At 53.1% G+C, this 23,568-nt stretch overlaps 1 protein-coding gene across 1 annotated transcript in view; it reads right to left on the bottom strand.

The window, feature by feature from the left end:
• The window catches only part of LOC139239369 (pyruvate carboxylase, mitochondrial-like), a 1,004,568-nt gene that overhangs the window by 734,927 nt on the left and 246,073 nt on the right, over positions 1-23,568 (bottom strand). Inside the window, exon 3 of the mRNA XM_070868045.1 lies at positions 20,591-20,773. Coding sequence (XP_070724146.1) covers positions 20,591-20,773 — 183 coding nt within the window. The remainder of the gene's footprint in view (positions 1-20,590; positions 20,774-23,568) is intronic.

The following is a 23,568-nucleotide window of genomic DNA, read 5'->3' on the forward strand; positions in this document are numbered from 1 at the left end:
TCCAAAAGACGGCACCTCCGACAGTGCGGCGCTCCCTCAGTACTGCCCCTCTGACAGTGCGGCACTCCATCAGTACTGCCCCTCTGACAGTGCAGCGCTCCCTCAGGACCGCCCCTCCGTCAGTGCGGCGCTTCCTCAGTACTGCCCCTCCGACAGTGCAGCGCTCCCTCAGGACCGCCCCTCCGACAGTGCAGCGCTCCCTCAGTACTGCCCCTCTGACAGTGCAGCGCTCCCTCAGTACTGCCCCTCCGACAGTGCAGCGTTCCATCTGCATCACATTGCAGTGTCAGCCTATATTTTTGTGCTCAAGTCCTTGGAGTGGGACTTGAACCCACAACCTTCTGACACAGAGGCGAGAGAGCTGCCCACTGAGCCCCGGCTGACATTAGTACGGGGCAGGTTTCATGGACCAGCTGGTCTTTTGCTGCCCAGCACTTCCGTGTCTCCGTGCCATATGAGAACAAAATACATTGGGTGTTAAAAGCGATGTTTGCGAGGTGCACACACCCAGAATGCCCAGGGGCACCACAGCCATGTAAAATGGGAGGCGGGCTACAGTGGAGAGTGAACCTCTTGAAACCCCGTGACCAATTATTGATCCACTTGGCGAAATAACCAACAGGCTTCCCAGTGTCCCAAACACTCCTGCCTCGGCAATTGTCAGGGAATTATGGTGTCTCACTGAATGGATCCACTTCTGTTCCCATCCAGTGACACCCCAGTAAGTGGACCTTGATTGTGCTGTCATAGTGTCTTCATCTGACTCATGACATTGGAAGGCGATCACCTCTGACAGAAGGTGGGAACTGCAGAGAATTTAGGCCAGAGTCATCTCCTGGACTAGTTTCCATCGCCGAGATGGGTCAGAGAGGACTTTCCCAGACTTTTCCCACAAATTGGCCTGGGATTTGTACCTGCTTATTTTGCCTGTCCCAGCAGAATACATGGTTTTCGGGCAGGGTGGAGTGTATATGTTGTGATACACAAGGTATCGCAATTGTGTGGGACGGGCTCGGTGGACCAGACGGTCTTTGCCTGTCCGCCATTGTTCGTATGTTCACCTTGGGGTCAATGGACATGTCCAGCTCGCTGGTGACATTGAACTGAGGACTAGGTGTCCAACGGGAAACCGTGTCATAATATCTCAGGGGTCAGTCACAGGCATGTGTCCCCCTTCTAACACTAGCGCTCCCCATGGACGCTGCCTCCTCAGTATCTTACATCTTATAGCCAGGGATCTTCGAGTCGATTGGACAATCTCTGGGCTCTTCCAGTTGAGGGGCCTGGATAGAGTGGACAGGAAGGACCTGTTTCCCTTGGCAGAGGGGTCAACAACCAGGGGGCATAGATTTTAAGTAATTGGGGGGAGGGTTTAGAGGGGATTTGAGGGGAAATGTCTTCACCCAGAGGGTGGTGGGGGTCTGGAACTCACTGCCTGAAAGGGTGGTAGAGGCAGAAACCCTCACCACATTTAAAAAGTACTTGGATGTGCACCTGTAACCTACAGGGCTACGGACCCAGAGCGGGAAAGTGGGATTAGGCTGGGTAGCTCTTGGTCGGCCGGCGCGGACACGATGGGCCGAAATGGCCTCCTTCCGTGCTGTAAATTTCTGTGATTCTGAACCGTCAGTCAATGCCAAGGTCACTCCAGCTCTGACGGGCAAAGGGAACAGGACGTAGGACATTCCATTCGGAATTACTCATTGCCACCACTGCTAAGCAGGACATCTCGCTTTAGGGGGTAGCTGCTCTCCCCGCTCCCCGGGCTAAAATGTTCCCTCCTCGTCCCAAGTCCTGTTGGCAACGTTCCTGTAGATCGGATAACTCAGCGCAGATCTGCTCGGCGTGGCCATGAGGGCAGTACCGTCTGCTCTTCGGTAGGTTGAGGCCATCTTTCATGCCGCAGGTCGCTGGAGAAATGCCACCAACGATGTCTCCGCAAGACCCTGCAAATCCCCTGGGAGGACAGGCGCACCAACGTTAGTGTCCTCGACCAGGCCAACATCCCCAGCATCGAAGCACTGACTACACTCGACCAGCTCCGCTGGGCAGGCCACATTGTCCACATGCCCCAGACACGAGACTCCCAAAGCAAACGCTCTACTCGGAACTCCTACACGGCAAGCGAGCCAAAGGTGGGCAGAGGAAACGTTTCAAGGACACCCTCAAAGTCTCCCTGATAAAGTGCAACATCTCCACCGACACCTGGGAGTCCCTGGCCAAAGACCAGTCCGCCCTAAGTGGAGGAAGAGCATCCGGGAGGGCGCTGAGCACCTCGAGTCTCATCGCCGAGAGCGTGCAGAAACCAAGCGCAGGCAGCGGAAGGAGCGTGCGGCAAACCAGTCCCACCCTCCCCTTCCCTCAACCACTGTCTGTCCCACCTGTGACAGGGACTGTAATTCCTGTATTACACTGTTCAGCCACCTGAGAACTCACTGTTAGAGTGGAAGCAAGTCTTCCTCGGTTCCGAGGGACTGCCTGTGATGATGACAGAGCACGTCAGAGCCGCAGCCGGCAAGCCAGCAGCTCGATTGCAAGCTGTGTTTTGGCACACACAAAGCTGCAAAACCTCCAAACAAGCGGTGCCACTGCCCAATATCCTCCCGAATCAGCCCGATGGTCCACACTCTATTCAATAACCCTCTGCCGAGTGCCGTGGCTGAATCTTACTCGAGTGCATGGCTAATAGATCATCAAGTCACACCCGGTACAGTGACTTGATGTTAACAGTCAATCTTTCTCAAGGCTTCGTGTAGATTAATCCATTAATCTAAAGGTAGTCGCCTCTAGCTTATCAGACAATGGAAGCTGGGATGATTATGGCCTGAAGGTAATGAGGGCTGTAAAGCTCCCGGCACGACAGGAAAGGTTAATGAGAAAAGTTCTGCGCAACTTCGAAATAAATCGCGAGGCTCCTTTTCCCTCTTTGGGTCAGCGACAGGTCCACTGCGGACAGACGCGGAGAGCAGGTCCAAGGAGACAGGATGTTCAAGCCTTGATCACTGGCTCTCAGCGTCCGGCTGAGTTAAGCTGGGCAGGTGCAGGAGATCTCGGTCCAATGAGCACAATGGCTGGGCGATCCTGCCCATCACACTGCCAGACTTTTGCGGACAAGGTTTCGATTGTTTAACGTGCTGGAGAACGCACGTCGAATGCCCCACCATGGTCCGGCCATCATGACACTGCACCCTGTGCATTAAACACCTCCCTGCACCACATTAAACAGAAAATTCATCTCCACCTGCTCAAGGTCTCCCCCGCAGGCGCACGCAACACTCTCCCTTCTTCTTCAAAAAGATCCAAACTTATTTCAGTTTAAAGGATGGAAGGAAGGAAGGGAAGGGAAGCAGGGAAGGAGGGAACAAAGGAAAAGAAAGAAAGACTTGCATTTACATAGCGCCTTTCATGGCCATCGAACGTCCCAAAGCGCTTCACAGCCAATGAAGTACTTTTTGGAGTGCAGTCGCTGTTGTAATGTGGGAAACGCAGCAGGCAATGTGCGCACAGCAAGCTCCCACACACAGCAATGTGATAATGACCCAGATCATCTGTTTTTGTTATCGTGATTGAGGGATAAATATTGGCCCCAGGACACAGGGGAGAACTCCCCTGCTCTTCTTCCAATAGTGCCCTGGGATCTTTTACATCCACCCGAGAGGGCAGATGGGACCTCGGTTTACCACCTTCTGGCTCAGAGGCGAGTGTGCTGCCCACTGAGCCACGGCTGACACTTGTCGGCAAAGAGCCAGAAGGAGCTATTTGTCACTGCAACATCACGGCACCAAAATCCCCCATCACCATTCTCTTCACACAAATTACCCGCAAGCCATTCACGTCCTCACCCAACTCCTGACGGGCCGCATTGCGGCATTGGAGCTGCGGGTGGATGAACTCTGGAGCATCCACGATGCTGAGAATGACATGAATAGCACGTGTAGCGAGTTGGTCTTACCGCAGGTAAAGGGTACACAGCCAGATAGGGAATTGAAGACCAACAGGAAGAGCAGTGCAAGGAAGGTAATGCAGGGGTCCCCTGCGGTCATCCCCCTGCAGCCAAGCCCATGGCACCGTGGCTGGCTCTGCTGCACAGGAGGGCAGGAAAAAGAGTGGGAGAGCGATAGTGATAGGGGATTCAATTGTAAGGGGAATAGATAGGCGTTTCTGCGGCCGCAACTGAGACTCCAGGATGGTATATTGCCTCCCTGGTGCAAGGGTCAAGGGTGAAGGATGTCTCGGAGCAGGTGCAGGACATTCTGAAAAGGGAGGGTGAACAGCCAGTTGTCGTGGTACACATAGGTACCAATGATATAGATAAAAAAAGGAATGAGGTCCTACAAGACGAATTTAGGGAGCTAGGAGGTAAATTAAAAAGTAGGACCTCAAAAGTAGTAATCTCAGGATTGCTACCAGTGCCACGTGCTAGTCAGAGTTGGAATCGCAGGATAGCTCAGATGAATACGTGGCTTGAGCAGTGGTGCAGCAGGGAGGGATTCAAATTCCTGGGGCATTGGAACCGGTTCTGGGGGAGGTGGCACCAGTACAAAGCGGACGGTCTGCACCTGGGCAGGACCGGAACTAATGTCCTAGGGGGAGTGTTTGCTAGTGCTGTTGGGGAGGAGTTAAACTAATACGGCAGGGGGATTGGAACCGATGCAGGGAGACAGAGGGAAATAAAATGGAGACAAAAGCAAAAGATAGAAAGGAGAATAGTAAAAGTGGAGGGCAGAGAAACCCAAGGCAAAAAACAAAAAGGGCCACTTTACAGCAAAATTCTAAAGGGTCAAAGTGTGTTAAAAAGACAAGCCTGAAGGTTCTGTGCCTCAATGCGAGGGGTATTCGGAATAAGGTGGATGAATTAACTGCGCAGATAGCAGTTAACGGATACGATGTGATTGGCATCACGGAGACATGGCTCCAGGGTGACCAAGGCTGGGAACTCAACATCCAGGGGTATTCAGCATTTAGGAAGGATAGACAGAAAGGAAAAGGAGATGGGGTGGCGTTGCTGGTTAAAGAGGAAATTAATGAAATAGTAAGGAAGGACATTAGCCTGGATGATGTGGAATCGGTATGGGTGGAGCTACGGAATACCAAAGGGCAGAAAACGCTAGTGGGAGTTGTGTACAGGCCACCAAATAGTACTGTGTGTTTGGGGACAGCATCAAACAAGAAATAAGGGATGTGTGCAATAAAGGTACAGCAGTAATCATGGGAGACTTTAATTTACATATTGATTGGGCTAACCTAACTGGTAGCAATGCGGTGGAGGAGGATTTCCTGGAGTGTATTAGGGATGGTTTTCTCGACCAATATGTCGAGGAACCAACTAGAGAGCTGGCCATCCTAGACTGGGTGATGAGAAGGGACTAATTAGCAATCTTGTTGTGCGAGGCCCCTTGGGGAAGAGTCACCATAATATGGTAGAATTCTTTATTAAGATGGAGAGTGACAAAGTTAATTCAGAAACTAGGGTTCTGATCTTAAGGAAAGTTGACATGCAGGTACAGCAGGCGGTGAAGAAGGCAAATGGTATGTTGGCCTTCATAGCAAGGGGATTTGAGTATAGGAGCAGGGAGGTCTTACTGCAGTTGTACAGAGCCTTAGTGAGGCCACACCTGGAATACTGTGTTCAGTTTTGGTCTCCTAATCTGAGGAAGGACGTTCTTGCTATTGAGGGAGTGCAGCGAAGGTTCACCAGACTGATTCCAGGGATGGCTGGACGGACATATGAGGAGAGCCTGGATCAACTGAGCCTCATTCACTGGAGTTTAGATGGATGAGAGGGGATCTCATAGAAACATATAAGATTCTGACGGGAATGGACAGGTTAGATGCAGGAAGAATGTTCCCAATGTTGGGAAAGTCCAGAACTGGGGACATAGTCTTAGGATAAGGGACAGGCCATTTAGGACTGAGATGAGGAGAAACTTCTGCACTCAGAGAGTTGTTAATCTGTGGAATTCCCTGCTGCAGAGACTTGTTGATGCCAGTTCATTGGATATATTCAAGAGGGAGTTAGATGTGGCCCTTATGGCTAAAGGGATCAAGGGGTATGGAGAGAAAGCAGGAAAGGGGTACTGAAGGAATGATCAGCCATGATCTTATTGAATGGTGGTGCAGGCTCGAAGGGCTGAATGGCCTACTGCACCTATTTTCTATGTTTCTAACTCGCACCGAGTCCCGCTCACCCATCACCCACTGTGCTCGCTGCCCTACATTGGCTCCCGGTCTGGCAACGCCTCGATTAAAAAATTCTCATCCTGGTTTACAAATCCCTCCATGGCCCTCACCCCTCCCTATCTCTGTAATCTCCTCCAGCCCCACAACCCCCCGAGATGTCTGCGCTCCTCTAATTCTGCCCACTTGAGCATCCCTGATTATAATCGTTCCACCATTGGTGGCCGTGCCTTCTATTGCCTGGGCCCCAAGCTCTGGAACTCCCTCCCTAAACCTCCCCACCTCGCTCCCCTTCTTTAAGAAGTTCCTTAAAACCTCCCTCCATGACGAAACTCCTGCCCAAATAGCTCCTTCTGCGGCTCGCTGTTAAATTTTGTTTGATAACGCTCCTGTGAAGCGCCTTGGGACTTTTTACTAAATAAATCCAAGTTGTTGTGTTGTATTATGGAGGAGACGGTGAAAAGAGGGAGGAACGATTGCCGATAACCAACTTTCTGCACCAGTGCACTGTGCACCAGTGAAGGTGAACCTGCGATGGGTGCAAGTCATTCGTACACTGCAGAGGCTATCTCAGGAACTGCCCCACATCCGAAATACACACACACTCACCGACACACACACACTCACTCACCGACACACACACACTCACTCACCGACACACACACACACACTCACCGACACACACACACTCACTCACCGACACACACACACACTCACTCACCGACACACACACACTCACTCACCGACACACACACACACACTCACCGACACACACACACTCACTCACCGACACACACACACTCACTCACCGACACACACACACACACTCACCGACACACACACACTCACTCACCGACACACACACACTCACTCACCGACACACACACACACTCACCGACACACACACACACACACTCACCGACACACACACACACACACTCACCGACACACACACACACACTCACCGACACACACACACACACTCACCGACACACACACACTCACTCACCGACACACACACACACACACTCACCGACACACACACACACACACTCACCGACACACACACACACACTCACCGACACACACACACACACTCACCGACACACACACACTCACTCACCGACACACACACACACACTCACCGACACACACACACACACTCACCGACACACACACACACACTCACCGACACACACACACACACACTCACCGACACACACACACTCACTCACCGACACACACACACACACTCACCGACACACACACACACACACTCACCGACACACACACACACTCACCGACACACACACACACACACTCACCGACACACACACACACACACTCACTCACCGACACACACACACACTCACCGACACACACACACACACTCACCGACACACACACACACTCACCGACACACACACACACTCACCGACACACACACACACTCACCGACACACACACACACACACTCACCGACACACTCACCGACACACACACACACACTCACCGACACACACACACACACACACTCACCGACACACACACACACACTCACCGACACACACACACACACTCACCGACACACACACACACTCACTCACCGACACACACACACACACTCACCGACACACACACAATCACTCACCGACACACACACACTCACTCACACCCTCACACACACTCACCGACACACACACACACTCACCGACACACACACACACACTCACCGACACACACACACACTCACACACTCACCGACACACACACACTCACTCACACCCTCACACACACTCACCGACACACACACACACACTCACTCACCGACACACACACACTCACCGACACACACACACACACACTCACCGACACACACACACTCACTCACACCCTCACACACACTCACCGACACACACACACACACTCACCGACACACACACACACTCACCGACACACACACACACACTCACCGACACACACACACACTCACCGACACACACACACACACACTCACCGACACACACACACTCACTCACACCCTCACACACACTCACCGACACACACACACTCACCGACACACACACACACACTCACCGACACACACACACTCACGGACACACACACACTCACTCACACCCTCACACACACTCACCGACACACACACACACACTCACCGACACACACACACTCACTCACCGACACACACACACACACTCACCGACACACACACTCACTCACCGACACACACACACAGACACTCACCGACACACACACACAGACACTCACCGACACACACACACAGACACTCACCGACACACACACACACACTCACCGACACACACACTCACTCACCGACACACACACACAGACACTCACCGACACACACACACAGACACTCACCGACACACACACACAGACACTCACCAACACACACACACTCACTCACCGACACACACACACACACACACTCACCGACACACACACTCACTCACCGACACACACATTCACTCACCGACACACACACACTCACTCACCGACACACACACACACTCACTCACCGACACACACACACTCACTCACCGACACACACACACACTCACTCACCGACACACACTCACACCCTCACACACACTCACCGACACACACACACACTCACCGACACACACACACACTCACTCACCGACACACACACACTCACTCACCGACACACACACACTCACTCACCGACACACACACACACTCACCGACACACACACACACTCACGCACCGACACACACACACTCACTCACCGACACACAGACACTCACTCACACCCTCACACACACTCACCAACACACACACACTCACTCACGGACACACAGACACTCACTCACACCCTCACACACACTCACCGACACACACACACTCACTCACCGACACACACACACACTCACTCACCGACACACACACACTCACTCACCGACACACAGACACTCACTCAGACCCTCACACACACTCACCAACACACACACACTCACTCACGGACACACAGACACTCACTCACACCCTCACACACACTCACCAACACACACACACTCACTCACGGACACACAGACACTCACTCACACCCTCACACACACTCACCAACACACACACACTCACTCACGGACACACAGACACTCACTCACACCCTCACACACACGCACCGACACACACACACTCACTCACCGACACACACTCACACCCTCACACACACTCACCAACACACACACACACTCACCGACACACACACACTCACTCACAGACACACACACACTCACTCACCGACACACACACTCACTCACACCCTCACACACACACGCACTCACCGACACAAACACAGACACACACCGATACACACACACACACACACACACCGACACACACACACTCACCGACACACACACACACTCACTCACCGACACACACACACACTCACTCACCGACATACACACACGCACTCACCGACACAAACACAGACACACACCGATACACACACACACACACACACCGACACACACTCACCGACACACACACACTCACTCACCGACACACACACACACACTCACCGACACACACACACACTCACTCACCGACACACACACTCACACCCTCACCGACACACACACACACTGACACACACACACTCACTCACACCCTCACACACAAACACTCTCACACACACTCACCGACACACACACACACTCACCGACACACACACACACACACTCACCGACACACACACACACACTCAAACACACACACACACACACAGAGGCACTCACTCACACACACACGCACTCTCACACACACCCTCACACACACACACACACACACCCTCACACACACACATGCACACACTCACTCACACACGGATACACACACTTACTCATACACACACACACTCACTCACACACACACACCGACACACACACTCACCCTCACACACACACTCACTCACACACACACACACAGTCTCTCACACACCCTCACACACACACTCACATCCTCACACACACCCTCACACATGCACTCACTCTCTCTCACACACACACAGCCTCACACACACACTCAAACACACACACGCAAACCAGCAGAAGCCCCACTTCTCCCACTGTGAAGAATTCAGGTTCCATATCCTATTGAAGAACAATACTCCATGTGGAGCAGATTCCAGTGGCACATCTATGGTCTGGGACACACTAAATATCCTGAATAGACCATTAAACATAAAATACCTCTGGGGATAATCCTTGCAAGCAACTGGGACCGGATTGCAATGTGACTTCCACAGCCCATTAGCCTGAACATCAACAGAGCCAGCTTGGAACTGTACATAGCACACAGCATTAAAGCTGCAATTGCTTATACAGGATTCCCTCTGTTGTAAAAGCACATCATCTCCTGGAGCAAGAACTGATGCATCATTTAACTAGTGTGCCAAGGCCCACTGCTAACTCGCTGGAGATAAAAAAAATCTTTTGTGCATCTCAGAGAATAAGGATACAAATATTTTGTGAACCGTTACCTTTCACTGCATGGAACACAAAACTATCACTTTATTTATAGTTGCTTCTTGGGGAATAAGGATTGATTATGCAGTCACTGATATCCCAAGGAGTGGCGCTGCACCGAGCATATCACTCTCGGTTTGACTACAAAGCTGAAATGTCACTGAGGGATTCCGAGTGTCACCTTCTGCGAATTAAAGTCAAACAGAATCACAGAATGACACAGCACAGAAGGAGGCTATTCGACCCATTGTGGCTGACCCAGCTCTGTGAGGGAGTGCCCCACGGCCCGATTAGTCCCACTGCCCCTGGGGAATGTTTTGGAGGGCACACTGTCATCATCATCATAGGCAGTCCCTCGAATGCTTCCACGCCGAAAAGGGATGAGTTCCCAGGTGCTTCAATGAAGGACCTGACATTCCAGATCCCGAACTACATCCTGAAGGGTGGAAGATGCCTGTGGGTGGATTTTTTTAACGTGGGGTGACCGTTGCACACCAGCCACCACACGGGCTTGACAGAGCGAGGTCTTGGTCCAGTGGCAAGGGTTAACCAGGACGACTGGAGACCAGCTCTGCTGCACGGACCTAGTGCGCTCACATATCGCAGTGTGGGCTGTATCACGGATATAACAACAACATCTGCCATTTATGCAGCGCCTTTAATGTAGTAAAACATCGCAAGGCGCTTCACGGGAACATTATCAGATAAAATCTGACACCGAGCCACGTGAGGAGCCAATCGGAGAGATGAACAACAGCTTGGTCATAGAGGTAGGTTTTAAGGAGAGGCGTAACAGAGGAGAGAGAGGCGGAGAGGTTTAGGGAGGGAGTTTCAGAGCTTGGGGTCCAGGCAACAGAAGTCACAACCACCAATGATGGAGCGATTATAATCAGGGATGCTCAAGAGGGCAGAATTAGAGGAGCTCAGACATCTCGGGGGGTTGCGAGGCTGGAAGAGGTTACAGAGATGGGGAGGGGCGAGGGCCATGGAGGGATTTGTAAACTAGGATAAGAATTTTAAATTTAAGGTGTTGCTCAATTGGGAGCCAATGTAGGTCAGCGAGCACTGGGGGTGATGGGTGAGTGGGACTCAGTGCGAGTTAGGACACAGGGCAGTGAGCACTGGGGGTGATGGGTGAGTGGGACTTGGTGCGAGTTAGGACACGGGGCAGCGAGCACTGGGGGTGATGGGTGAGTGGGACTTGGTGCGAGTTAGGACACGGGGCAGCGAGCACAGGGGGCGATGGGTGAGCGAGACTTGGTGCGAGTTAGGACACGAGGGCAGCGAGCACAGAGGTTGATGGGTGAGCAGGATTCAGTGCGAGTTAGGACACAGGGCAGTGAGCACAGGGGGTGATGGGTGAGTGGGACTTGGTGCGAGTTAGGACGCGGGGGCAGTGAGCACAGGGGGTGATGGGTGAGTGGGACTCAGTGCGAGTTAGGACGCGGGGGCAGTGAGCACAGGGGGTGATGGGTGAGCGGGACTTGGTGCGAGTTAGGACACGGGGCAGTGAGCACAGGGGGTGATGGATGAGCGGGACTCGGTGCGAGTTAGGACGCGGGGGCAGTGAGCACAGGGGGTGATGGGTGAGCGGGACTTGGTGCGAGTTAGGACACGGGGCAGTGAGCACAGGGGGTGATGGGTGAGCGGGACTTGGTGCGAGTTAGGACACGGGGCAGCGAGCACAGGGGGCGATGGGTGAGCGAGACTTGGTGTGAGTTAGGACACAGGGCAGTGAGCACAGGGGGTGATGGGTGAGCGGGACTCGGTGTGAGTTAGGACACGGGGCAGTGAGCACAGGGTGTGATGGGTGAGCAGGACTCAGTGCGAGTTAGGACACGGGACAGCGAGCACAGGGTGTGATGGGTGAGCGGGACTCAGTGTGAGTTAGGACACGGGGCAGCCGAGTTTTAGATCAGCTCTAGTTTACGTTGGGTAGATTGTGGGAGGTTCGTCATGAGTGCATTGGAATAGTCGAGTCTGGAGGTAACAAAGGCACGGATGGGGGCTTCAGCAGCGGATGAGCCACAGTTTACTTCAAAGTATAATGTGGTAGCTTAAATCATTTAAATTAAGAAATAAATATTCTTGGAGCACTGCTGACTTAGTGATTAAAACCACGGTTTCATCTGTTACAAATAATGAATAATACGCACGTGTTATCATTTTCAGATTTCTTTTTTGTTTCATGCTGTTCACGGCAAGCATCCAACACTAACATCAGTAAATAATCACTTGGTTGGGCACAACAGGATTAATTACTGTTTCCAAGCGCTTATTCACGGGTTTAAGCCTCGTTTTCATCTGTTTCAAAATAAAAACTGATCTACTTAAATACTGATTTTTTGTTAAACTAAAATCCATACACTGGAGAGGACAATAGTGATTATATTTCGACACATAAAATGTTCGTCATTATCCATGTTTGAGGTACATCACTGCGATCATTATGCTGTAGTATTTCCATTGGTCTGATGAATTTATTATCCATCAAGTATTGAGCAAAAAGAATCATAGATATTTACGGCACAGGAGGGTCGTGCCGGCCGACCAAGAGCTACCCAGCCTAATCCCACTTTCCCGCTCTCGGTCCGTAGCCCTGTAGGTTACAAGTGCACATCCAAGTACTTTTTAAATGTGGTGAGGGTTTCTGCCTCTACCACCCTTTCAAGCAGTGAGTTCCAGACCCCCACCACCCTCTGGGTGAAGACATTTCCCCTCAAATCCCCTCTAAACCTCCCCCCAATTACTTTAAATCTATGCCCCCTTTCTTTGTTGACCCCTGTGCCAAGGGAAACAGGTCCTTCCTATCCACTCTATCCAGGCCCTCAAAGCCTCCCTGATAAAGTGCAACATCCCCACCGACACCCGGGAATCCCTGGCCAAAGATCAGTCCGCCCTAAGTGGAGGAAGTGCATCCGGGAGGGCGCTGAGCACCTCGAGTCTCGTCGCCGAGAGCGTGCAGAAAACAAGCGCAGGCAGCGGAAGGAGCGTGCGGCAAACCAGTCCCACCCTCCCCTTCCCTCAACGACTATCTGTCCCACCTGTGACAGAGACTGTAATTCCCGTATTGGACTGTTCAGTCACCTGAGAACTCACTTTTGGAGTGGAAGCAAGTCTTCCTCGATTCCGAGGGACTGCCTATGATGATGATCTAGGTCCCTCATAATTTTATACACCTCAATTAAGTCTCCCATGTCACTGGACGGGCCCCAGTGAGCCAGGACTACACGGTGAATATCTGACAAGAGCTTCTAATGCCAGGCCAGTCCCGGGAGCAGAGGGGATCAATCGTTGGGCAACTCAGGTCCCCATGTGTGTCCACTTGCAGTGTGTGGCAGCCCGGCCCGGAAATCGGCGCGGTCCCAGCCTACAAGACCATCAGCAGGCCGGGGCCAATGGAGGGAGTAGCTTGCGGCAGCCCGGCCTGGAAATCGGCGCGGTCCCAGCCTACAAGACCATCAGCAGGCCGGGGCCAATGGAGGGAGTAGCGTGTGGCGGTATACCACTGCAGGGAGTAGCGTGCTGATGTAGGAGGGCGACGGCTGACTGCAGTGAGGGCAGGTACAACAGAGCGGCGAGGTCGGGGCGAAGGAGTGGCGAGAGACTGTGGAGGGATGTGATTGTCCAGGGGAGGCGAGAGTTCGGGGCCAGGAGCCCAGGGGCAGCACGGGCCCAGCCCACACTGTGCGATATGTGAGCGCGCTAGATCCATGCAGCAGAGCTGGTCTCCAGTCGTCCTGGTTAACCCTTGCCACTGGACCAAGACCTCGCTCTGTCGAGCCCGTGCAGTGGCTGGTGTGCAACGGTCACCCCACGTTAAAAAAATCCACCCACAGGCATCTTCCACTCTTCAGGATGTAGTTCGAGATCTGGAATATTAGGTTCTTCATTGAAACACCTGGTAACTCATCCTTTTTCGGCGTGGAAGCAAGTCATCCTCGGTACGAGGGACCGCCGATGATGATGACTTGCAATGAATCAGAAAGCTCTGGGCAAATGCGGGGGAACCTCAGACGTTTGTAGGACGGTGTACGGTGTGCAAAAGGGGAGGTCACGAGAACAATTGCACCGACGGGTGAGAGTTGAGTGATGCTGAGACATTAAGGGGCCGAAATTGCACACCTCCTTAAAGGGGAGGTCTTGCTGCCGGCGACTCCACTTTATTCTTTATTGTCGGCCAACTGCCGTGTCGGGATGACGGTTACGCCCCCTGTGTTCGGCCAGGTTGCCAACAGGCAGCCCTTCCCCCCAACCCCCGCACCACCTCTTGGGCACCAGGCCGCTGGCCCGGCCGGAACCCTCCCTGACGGCCTTGTGGGTGTCATTAACATGGACGCAGAGCTCGCAGCGGCCCTCCCCTTTAACTGAAGGTGGGGGGGGGGGGGGCGAAATCAGGCCGAGGAGGGGCGCAGGGTGGGGGGCTCCTGTTTGCCCTTACTTAACACGGCGGACGTGCGCGTGTTTCCCCGCCCACCATTTTGGGGCTTTGGGAGACTGCGTGTACCCTGAAAAAGGGTACAGCATCAGTCATTTTAACCGGTGTGGCTGGGGCTGGAGTTACGTGTAGGCCCCTGTAAACCTGGTTCCCTCTTATTGTGCTCTGTGGCCCAGCAAGCCGGTTGTAAACGGATGGTTTTAAGGGGAGGCTGGATAAACACATGAGGGAGAAAGGAATAGAGGGATATGGTGATGGGGTGAGATGGAGAGGGGTGGGAGGGGGCTGGGGTGGAGCATAAACCCCGGCACGGAGCGGTGGGGCCCAATGGTCTGTGTCTGTGCTGTAGACGCGATGTAAATTAATGTAAACAGTTATTACAAAGACCAATATGTGGAATCTGCTATTTAACGTCCCCAGGGAAGCAGTGATTCAGAGATGTCTCGGGGCTGGGTAACACATGTGGCCGTGTCTTGGGGCCCCACAGCCCGAGAATACACCTTTAAAATCTCACTAATGCCCCTGTTCAAATCTTTCATCGACATAACAGCTCCCGCGTGTATTAGAGTAAGAATTGGCTGCTTTACAAGCGGGCGGTATGGACACGATTGGCTGATGGGTCAGGTGGTTTTTGACAAATATGGGGGCTTGGGGGAAATGCAGTGGATGCGGTTTACATGGACTATCAGACCGCCTTTGGACAAGGTGCCACACAGGAGATCACAGGAGATGATTAAAGGGTGTGGAATGAGGGGGGAGGGCAGCTCATCTGATTTAAAACCTGGTTGGAGCAGAGAGGTAGCGTTAAGGACGGTGTGTCACGGTGGCTGGAAGTGAGCAGTATTGTGTCACGGGGACATTGACGGGCTGGGTTTGGGTGGGGTATAAAACGGAGGAGGTGGGGGGGCTTATTCGATCCCTGCTCGGTCCCACCCGGCGGGTTCATTAGAGTATTTAAAACATGCTGGTAATTTATTGACGAGAGGAAGAAACTCGACTTTTCTGCGGTCTGAACCCTTCTTGCTAAAATCGCAGCAACGAGCAGCACAGGAGGAGGCCACCCGGCCCATCGAGCCTGTGAAAGAGCCAAAACGGTACAGACAGAACTTGTGAGGCAGGTTCTGGACTATCACAGGACGGCATCTTTAAATATATCCTCCACACTCTCTGTTTCTCCACGGGTATATCCCTTCATGGAAGGGCAGTAATTGTTACAGTCAGTGCTTTTCTGTGTCTGTAACGGACATATAAATCACAGGGGCTGTGAGCAGCCAGACAGGCTGGGTATTAGAGACCAGTCTAGGTCAGTACATCTGTAAAGATTCTGTGCAGGGAACAGTGAGTCTGAACATTCAGGCGTAAGATGATACACGACTTACAAATAGCTTCTCCGGTTCCACATTTAGGTTCGCTATCACTTCCTCCAGAACGTGTCTTGTAACTTTGTCCAACTGTTGCGGCGATTATTCTGTGTGTGCAGCACAGTCTTGTACAATCGGAGAACGATGCAGCACAGGAGGAGGCCATTGGGCCCATCGAGCCTGTGCCGGCTCTGTGACAGAGCGATCCAATCAGTCCCACTCCCCCCACCCCGCCCCCTGCTCTTTCTCCATAGCCCTTGCAAATTTCTCATCTCCCCCTCTCGTTCTCCTGCCGATCATCTTAAATCTGTGTCCTCTGGTTATCGACCCTCCTAATGGAGCGGATGGGCCTCACCGACCGAGGACTGACTGTGGGCCGAGATTGCCCCCTCACCCCCCCCGGGCTGGGAGCGTCAGGAATGGGTTTCCGCGCTGTTGTCTGTCGGACACGTTCCGACCCCTTACTGACCGCGCGGGAAATTGCTCCGCGGGAGTGGATCAGCCAGCGGTGGCTGCCCCCGACAGCTTGCCCGTTAAAGCGGAGGGCGTGCTGCCGTGGACGTCGGTTTATTTACATTGTCCGGCCGACTCCGAGGTCGGCCCGGCAATGGTGGCCATGGGTTCGGCCGGGCCGCCGACAGGCAGCCCCCACCCTCCCCCCCCCCGCTGGCCCGGCCCAAACCCTCCCTGGTGGCCCAGTGGGCTGAACTAAACTCAGCGCAGAGCTCGCAGCGGCCTGCCCCTTTAACTGAAGGGGAGGGCCATTGTGACATCATCGGCGACTCAGAGCGACGGTCGACCCGATCCAAGGGCACTTCCGCCCCGCAGCCGATCGGAACGCCGACCCGACACCCTCCCCCCACACCCCCCGAAAAAGTTCAAAGTTATCGCTCGAATCTGCACCCCACGGATTGGGCCGGAGAAACAGCAAAACTAACGCTGGGTGTCCAACTTTTTAATTGGGGGAGGGGGGGGCCAATCACCAGACTGATTCCTGAGAGGGGGGATTGTCCTATGAGGAGCGATTGAGCGGACTTGGCCTATCTTCTCTGGAGTTTCGAAGAATGAGAGGTGATCTCATTGAAACATATAAGATTCTGAGGGGGCTTGACAGGGTAGATGCAGGGAGGGTGTTTCCCCCCGGGCTGGGGAGTCTAGAACCAGGGGTCACAGTCTCAGGATAAGGGGTCGGCCATTTAGGACGGAGATGAGGAGGAATTTCTTCACTCAGAGGGTGGTGAATCTTTGGAATTCTCTGCCCCAGAGGGCTGTGGAGGCTCCGTCGTTGAGTATATTTAAGGCTGAGATCAATAGATTTTTGGATATTCAGGGAATCGAGGGATCGGGCGGGAAAGTGGAGTTGAGGTCGAAGATCAGCCATGATCGTATTGAATGGCGGAGCAGGCTCGAGGGGCCGAATGGCCGACTCCTGCTCCTATTTCTTATGTTCTTATGAAACTCAAAGGAAACCCTGGATTGCTCAAAGGGCAGAATTTGGTTAAAAGTATCTAAAATGAAGGATTGAAGACACGTTACTACTTGGAGGGCTAACTGGGACGGTACAGTTTTGCAGAGATAAGGAAGGAGATTGAAACAGGCAACTGCCCAGCTAGACCGTGAGACTGTGGGCCCATGAGAAAACTGTTACTGGATCAGAGAGAGAGAGAGAGACAGAACGTTACCGAGAAGCTTGGTTTTGCCAGCAGCAAGGTATAAAGGAGGACTGTTTAACCCTCTAACGAGTCCACCATCCCAAAAGAAGGTGCATACCCTCATAGACAAGGGCGTGATCAACCCTTTGAGATTGTTAACCTTTTTTTTAATGTATAGGATGTGGGCGTCGCTGGCAAGGCCGGCATTTATTGCCCGTCCCTAATTACCCCTTGAGAAGGTGGTGGTGAGCCGCCTTCTTGAACCGCTGCAGTCCGTGTGGTGAAGGATTTCCTAGTGGTTTGATACACGATGCTCGGCCATTTCAGAGGGCTGGAGTCATATACAGGCCAGAGCGGTTAAGCGTGGCAGATTTCCTTCCCTATAGTCATGGTAACAATCTTCAACACTGCCTAAACTCCTGGGTACGTGGTTGCTGATTAGTCCCGCAAGAGCTCGTTACCTTTTATTCCAGATTTATTTAATTGAATTAATTTATATTCCCCAGCTGCCGTGGTGGAGTTTGTTAGTCCAGGCCTCGGGATTACTGGTCCTGTGCCACCGTCTCCATTCCACTGCCGATTAAATAATTGGTACAGGTGCAGCGTCCCGCATCCGGAACCCTCAGGACCAAGGCCCTTCTGGATTCCGGGCTTTCCCGGACTTAGGAACGTCTTCCTGACGTCACAAATCTGGAAACAACTGAGCCCAGGTTCGAGTATTTCCGGATTTCGGAACGTCAGAAAGTGGGGGGGGTGCTCGCCGAGGAGGTGTTCGGGCGGGCCCCGTCGCGGAGGAACTGCTCGGGCGGGCCCCGTCACGGAGGAATTGTTGGGGCAGGCCCCCATCGTGGAGGAGGTGTTGGGGCGGGCCCCGTCGCGGAGGAGGTTTTGGGGCAGGCCCCGTCGCGGAGGAGGTTTTGGGGCAGGCCCCGTAGCGGAGGAGCTGCTCGGGCGGGCCCCATCGCGGAGGAGATGTTCGGGCGGGCCCGTCGCGGAGGAGGTGTTGGGGCGGGCCCCATCGCAGAGGAGGTTTTGGGGCAGGCCCTGTCGTGGAGGAGCTGCTTGGGTGGGCCCCGTCGTGGAGGAGGTGTTGGGGCGGGGCCCGTCGCGGAGGAGGTTTTGGGGTGGGCCCTGTTGCGGAGGAGATGTTCGGGCAGGCCCCGTCACGGAGGAGGTGTTGGGGCAGGCCCCGTCACGGAGGAGATGTTCGGGCGGGCTCCCTGGCGGAGGAGGTTTCGGGACTGGCCGGCGAGGAGGTCCTGACGTAAGGGCAGCGGCGGCGAGGCGAGGGGCGGTGTGGCGAGGCCCCAGGTAGGCTGGTCCAGATTCCGGAACATTTTACGGATTCCGGATGAGCCCGCCACCGATCGGTCCGGAGTCTGGATTCCGGAACTCCGTATTTTGGACGCTGCACCTGTCGGAGTCACAACGCAGTGTTGATTTCACCGACACGTTACCTGATGTCTGTGACTGATTGAGCTTCCCTTTGGGTGTAAACCTAAATCCGATCGGCACTGCAGTGAAACACTACGTGAACACAGGATGCTTGAGCAAAGTGCCCAAGGTCTTGTGGTGCCTGTGGAACCGGAACCAACAGGATTCATCAAGTTCAGGAGCGAACATCGGAATAAAGTGCTCTTACTTCTGGACACTTTCCTCAATAATCTGTCCCTGACGTGACACTATTCACAGCCAGCTAAACTCCGTGCAAGACTCATGCTCAACTGATCCACACAGCGTTTCATTCAACTGCTTTCTTAGGTTGGAAACACAGGTCAAGTCAAGCATCTGTGGCAAAGGTTTGTGCAGCTGAAGATGGTGTACCATTGCAAATTCATGAAGATCAGGTCTTCTAACTCCTTATAACTCTCGTCTCCCTCTGCCTGTCTTTGAACGTCCTCTCCCTGACCTCCGACCTCTCCCACACCGCCGCCTTGCCCGCTGGACCAACCGGTGCAACCAATCGGCGTACACACCCACTCCAACTCTCACACTCTGCCCAGCCTGGGCCTTCCCGACTTACAAGCTGGATTCCGGGAGCCAGTTATTGGCGAGTTGAGCCCTGGTTAATGCACCGCACTTCCTCTCTGATTGGACACCGTCGCACGACACCGCAAACCTTCACGTTGCAACAAATAAAACATTTGGCCGTGCTAACGTTCAGTTTTTTTTTTCACCGACATAGTTTCGTTCCAAATTCTCTCAAGTAAACAGCACCGAAGCCAGTTTCAATTCCAAGAGCCGGCCATTGGGAAGCAGACACTAGATAAGCCCATCAGTAACGGTTAGCTCCACTGCCGGAAGCAGGGAGACTCCAAACCCCTATTGCACCGAGATACAATCGTCGTCAACAGTGTGCCTTCCATCTCGGCAGCAGCCATACGCAGTGCCCAACTCCCGACATCACAAGAAGAGCCACCTCTTACCTTGACCCCGCGTATCCTGAACTCGGCCAGGGCGCGGTTCAGCTTCGAGGCGGCAGTGGGGTGATCCTTGCCGTGGGCGATCACCTTGACCAGCAGCGAGTCGTAATGCGGCGAGATCAGCGCTCCCTGGAAAGCTGAGGCGATGTCCAGGCGGATCCCCATTCCCTCGGCGCTGCGGAAAACCTGGGCGGAACACACAAGAGGCACATTGAGACGCGTTGGTGACAAGCCCATTCCCCACAACATACGCCATCTCCAGCAGCCACGGCCACTCACGCTCTGTGACTGATATCACCAGCAAGGCTCCTCCAACCTAGCTCGGCAAGCAGGTAACCCACGGGATCGGGTGGAACTCTGGATTTACACCCCGCCCGATATAACTCTTTGCTGTCTTCAATGGGGACTAACTCGGGCAAGGTGTTTTGGCTCAAATCGCCACAAGTTCTAGGAAAACAACAAACAACAAGATAGAAGCACAGAACACTGGGACCACAAGCTTCAGTTAATGAAGGAACCATCTCATAGAATGATACAGTTCAGAAGAAGGCCATTCGGCCCATCGGGCCTGTACTGCCCCTTTGAAAGAGCGATCCAGTTTATCTCACTCCCCTGCTCTGTCCCCAAACAAGTTGGAAACTTTTCCCCTGTAAGTATTAAACTTTTGAAAGTTACTATTGAATCTGCTCCCACCGCCCTTTCAGGCAGCGTGTTCCCGATCACAACTCACTGCGTAAATATTCTCCTCGTTTCCCCCTCTGGTTCTTTTGCCAATTATCTTAAGTCGCAAAACTTTGCATCGATTATCAGGTCACGATGGTCCCCACCTGCTACACCCCAACCTAAACTGAAGAGGATTGTTCCTGCATCGTCCACCAACACAGAGCTGTGGAGGCTGAGTCACTGAATAGATTTAAGGTGGAGAGAGACAGATTTTTGAGCGATAAGGGAGTGAAGGGTTATGGGGAGCGGGCGGGGAAGTGGAGCTGAGTCCATGATCAGATCAGCTGTGATCTTATTGAATGGCGGAGCAAGCTCGAGGGGCCGAATGGCCGACTCCTGCTCCTGTTTCTTGTGTTATGTTCCAACTCTGGGAATTTGCACTGCTCCCAAGAATCAGGTTTTGTTTTATTTATTCCCCATTTTGCTGGTTTCTCCGGGTATCGTTATTCAGGGACTCTACCAGGATGATCGCTTTAAAACAGGGAAATATTTTCTGTCGAACGGTCCCAAACGAAATGGGATTGCAACTGACCATTGCCTCTCATCTCGGATGATTCTCTGGCGACGATTAGATCGATAAGATTGGAACCAGGCGAGTGCAGTCCCACCCAGCTGGACAATGGTGGAGAGGCGTTGGAGAAGGAGAGAGTGGCCAACTGTGTCAAAGGCTGCAGACAGGTCCAGGAGGACGAGGAGGGAGAGTTTGCCTTTGTCAAACTCACAAAGGATGTCAGTTGTGACATTGATGAGAGCCGTTTCGGTACTGTGGCAGGGGCGGAAACTGGATTGGAGGGATTCAAACAGGGAGTTGCGGGAAAGATGGGCACGGATTTGGGAGGCAACATGTTCAAGGTCTTTGGAGAGGAAAGGGAGCTTGGAGATGGTGGTTTGCAAGCACAGTGGGGTCAAGGGTTGGATTTTTTGAGGAGAGGGGTGTTGACAGCAGATTTGAGGGGGAGGGGGACAGTACCTGAGGAGAGAGAACCGTTAACAATGTCGGCTAACGTGGGAGCCAGAAAAGGAAGTTGAGTGGTCAGCAGTTTGGTGGGAATAGGGTCAAGGCAGCAGGAAGTGGGTCTCATGGACAGGATGAGCTGGTAATGGTCGTGAGGGGAGATCTGAGAGAAACTGGAGAAAGATGTGAGTTTAGGGCTAGGGCAGGTGGGAGCCTCAGAGGAAGTTTGTCCCGGTGGGCTAGGGGAAGGAAGGGAACTGGCAGAGGCAGCTGATCAATGGTCTCAATCTTCGAGACAAAGAAGTCCACGAGGTCCTCACACTTGTCGTTGGAGGTGAGTGTGGTGGAGACAGGGGAGAGGGGTTTAAGGAGACGGTTAGCAGTAGAGAATAGAAGCTGGGGGTTATCTTAGCTTTCCTGAATGATCCTGGAATAGTGAGCAGTTTGTGGCAGACAAGAGCAGGACCCGATAATGCTCGATGTGGTACAGCCAGATCTGGCGGTGAATGGCTAAACCAGCTGTCCGCCACTTCCTTTCAAGTCTGCGCCCCTTGGACTTGAGGGAGTGAAGATGAGGGCTGTACCAGGGGCAATGGCCAGGGTGAGAGAGAGTAATGGTTTTAATAGGGACCAGGGCATCAAAGGTGGTGGTGAGGGTGTGGTGCTGCAATGTCCTGGTGAATGGAGGGCCAAAGGCTGGTCAGTTTGGAGTTGCTAAGTGCAGTTGTAGAGAGTTTGGAGAAAGTTTTCTCCAGGGGCGGATGCAGAAGGAAGTAGGGTTGGATTAGGGAAGGAGAGCGATACAAGGAGATGGTCAGAGAGGGCCTTATCTCAAGGGGTGATTAGGGATGAGCAATAAATGCTGGCCTTGCCGGCGACGCCCACATCCCAGGAACCAATAAAAAGAACAGTCGTGCTACCAATACCTGGTGTGACCCTGGAAGAAGCACTCTCGATGTAAATGATACACTTCAGCAGGCTGTGCAAGGAAAGGAATTATTACCCGAGGCCTTGGAACACAACAAGATGAAGATGTGCCTCCACTGCAATCATTTAATAAGAACATGAACACTTCCACAATGGGCTATCGCTCAAGTGAAGGAAGCTGCCATTATTTAAAGATGATGGACGCTCAGCTCAGGGCTGTTGCTGGGCTCGTGCATCATTGAGAGCGCCATGGAGTACCGTGGAGCGAGCTATCGAGTTCGGGACTCAGGCTAGCTTGGGCAGTCAAAGAGGCCAGAGAGCGGCTCAGATCTCCTGCACAACTCTTCTGCTGCCATCTCCAATCCCAAAGTGATCT

This window comes from Pristiophorus japonicus, chromosome 27 (assembly GCF_044704955.1).
Source record: "Pristiophorus japonicus isolate sPriJap1 chromosome 27, sPriJap1.hap1, whole genome shotgun sequence".
Taxonomy (NCBI): domain Eukaryota; kingdom Metazoa; phylum Chordata; class Chondrichthyes; family Pristiophoridae; genus Pristiophorus; species Pristiophorus japonicus.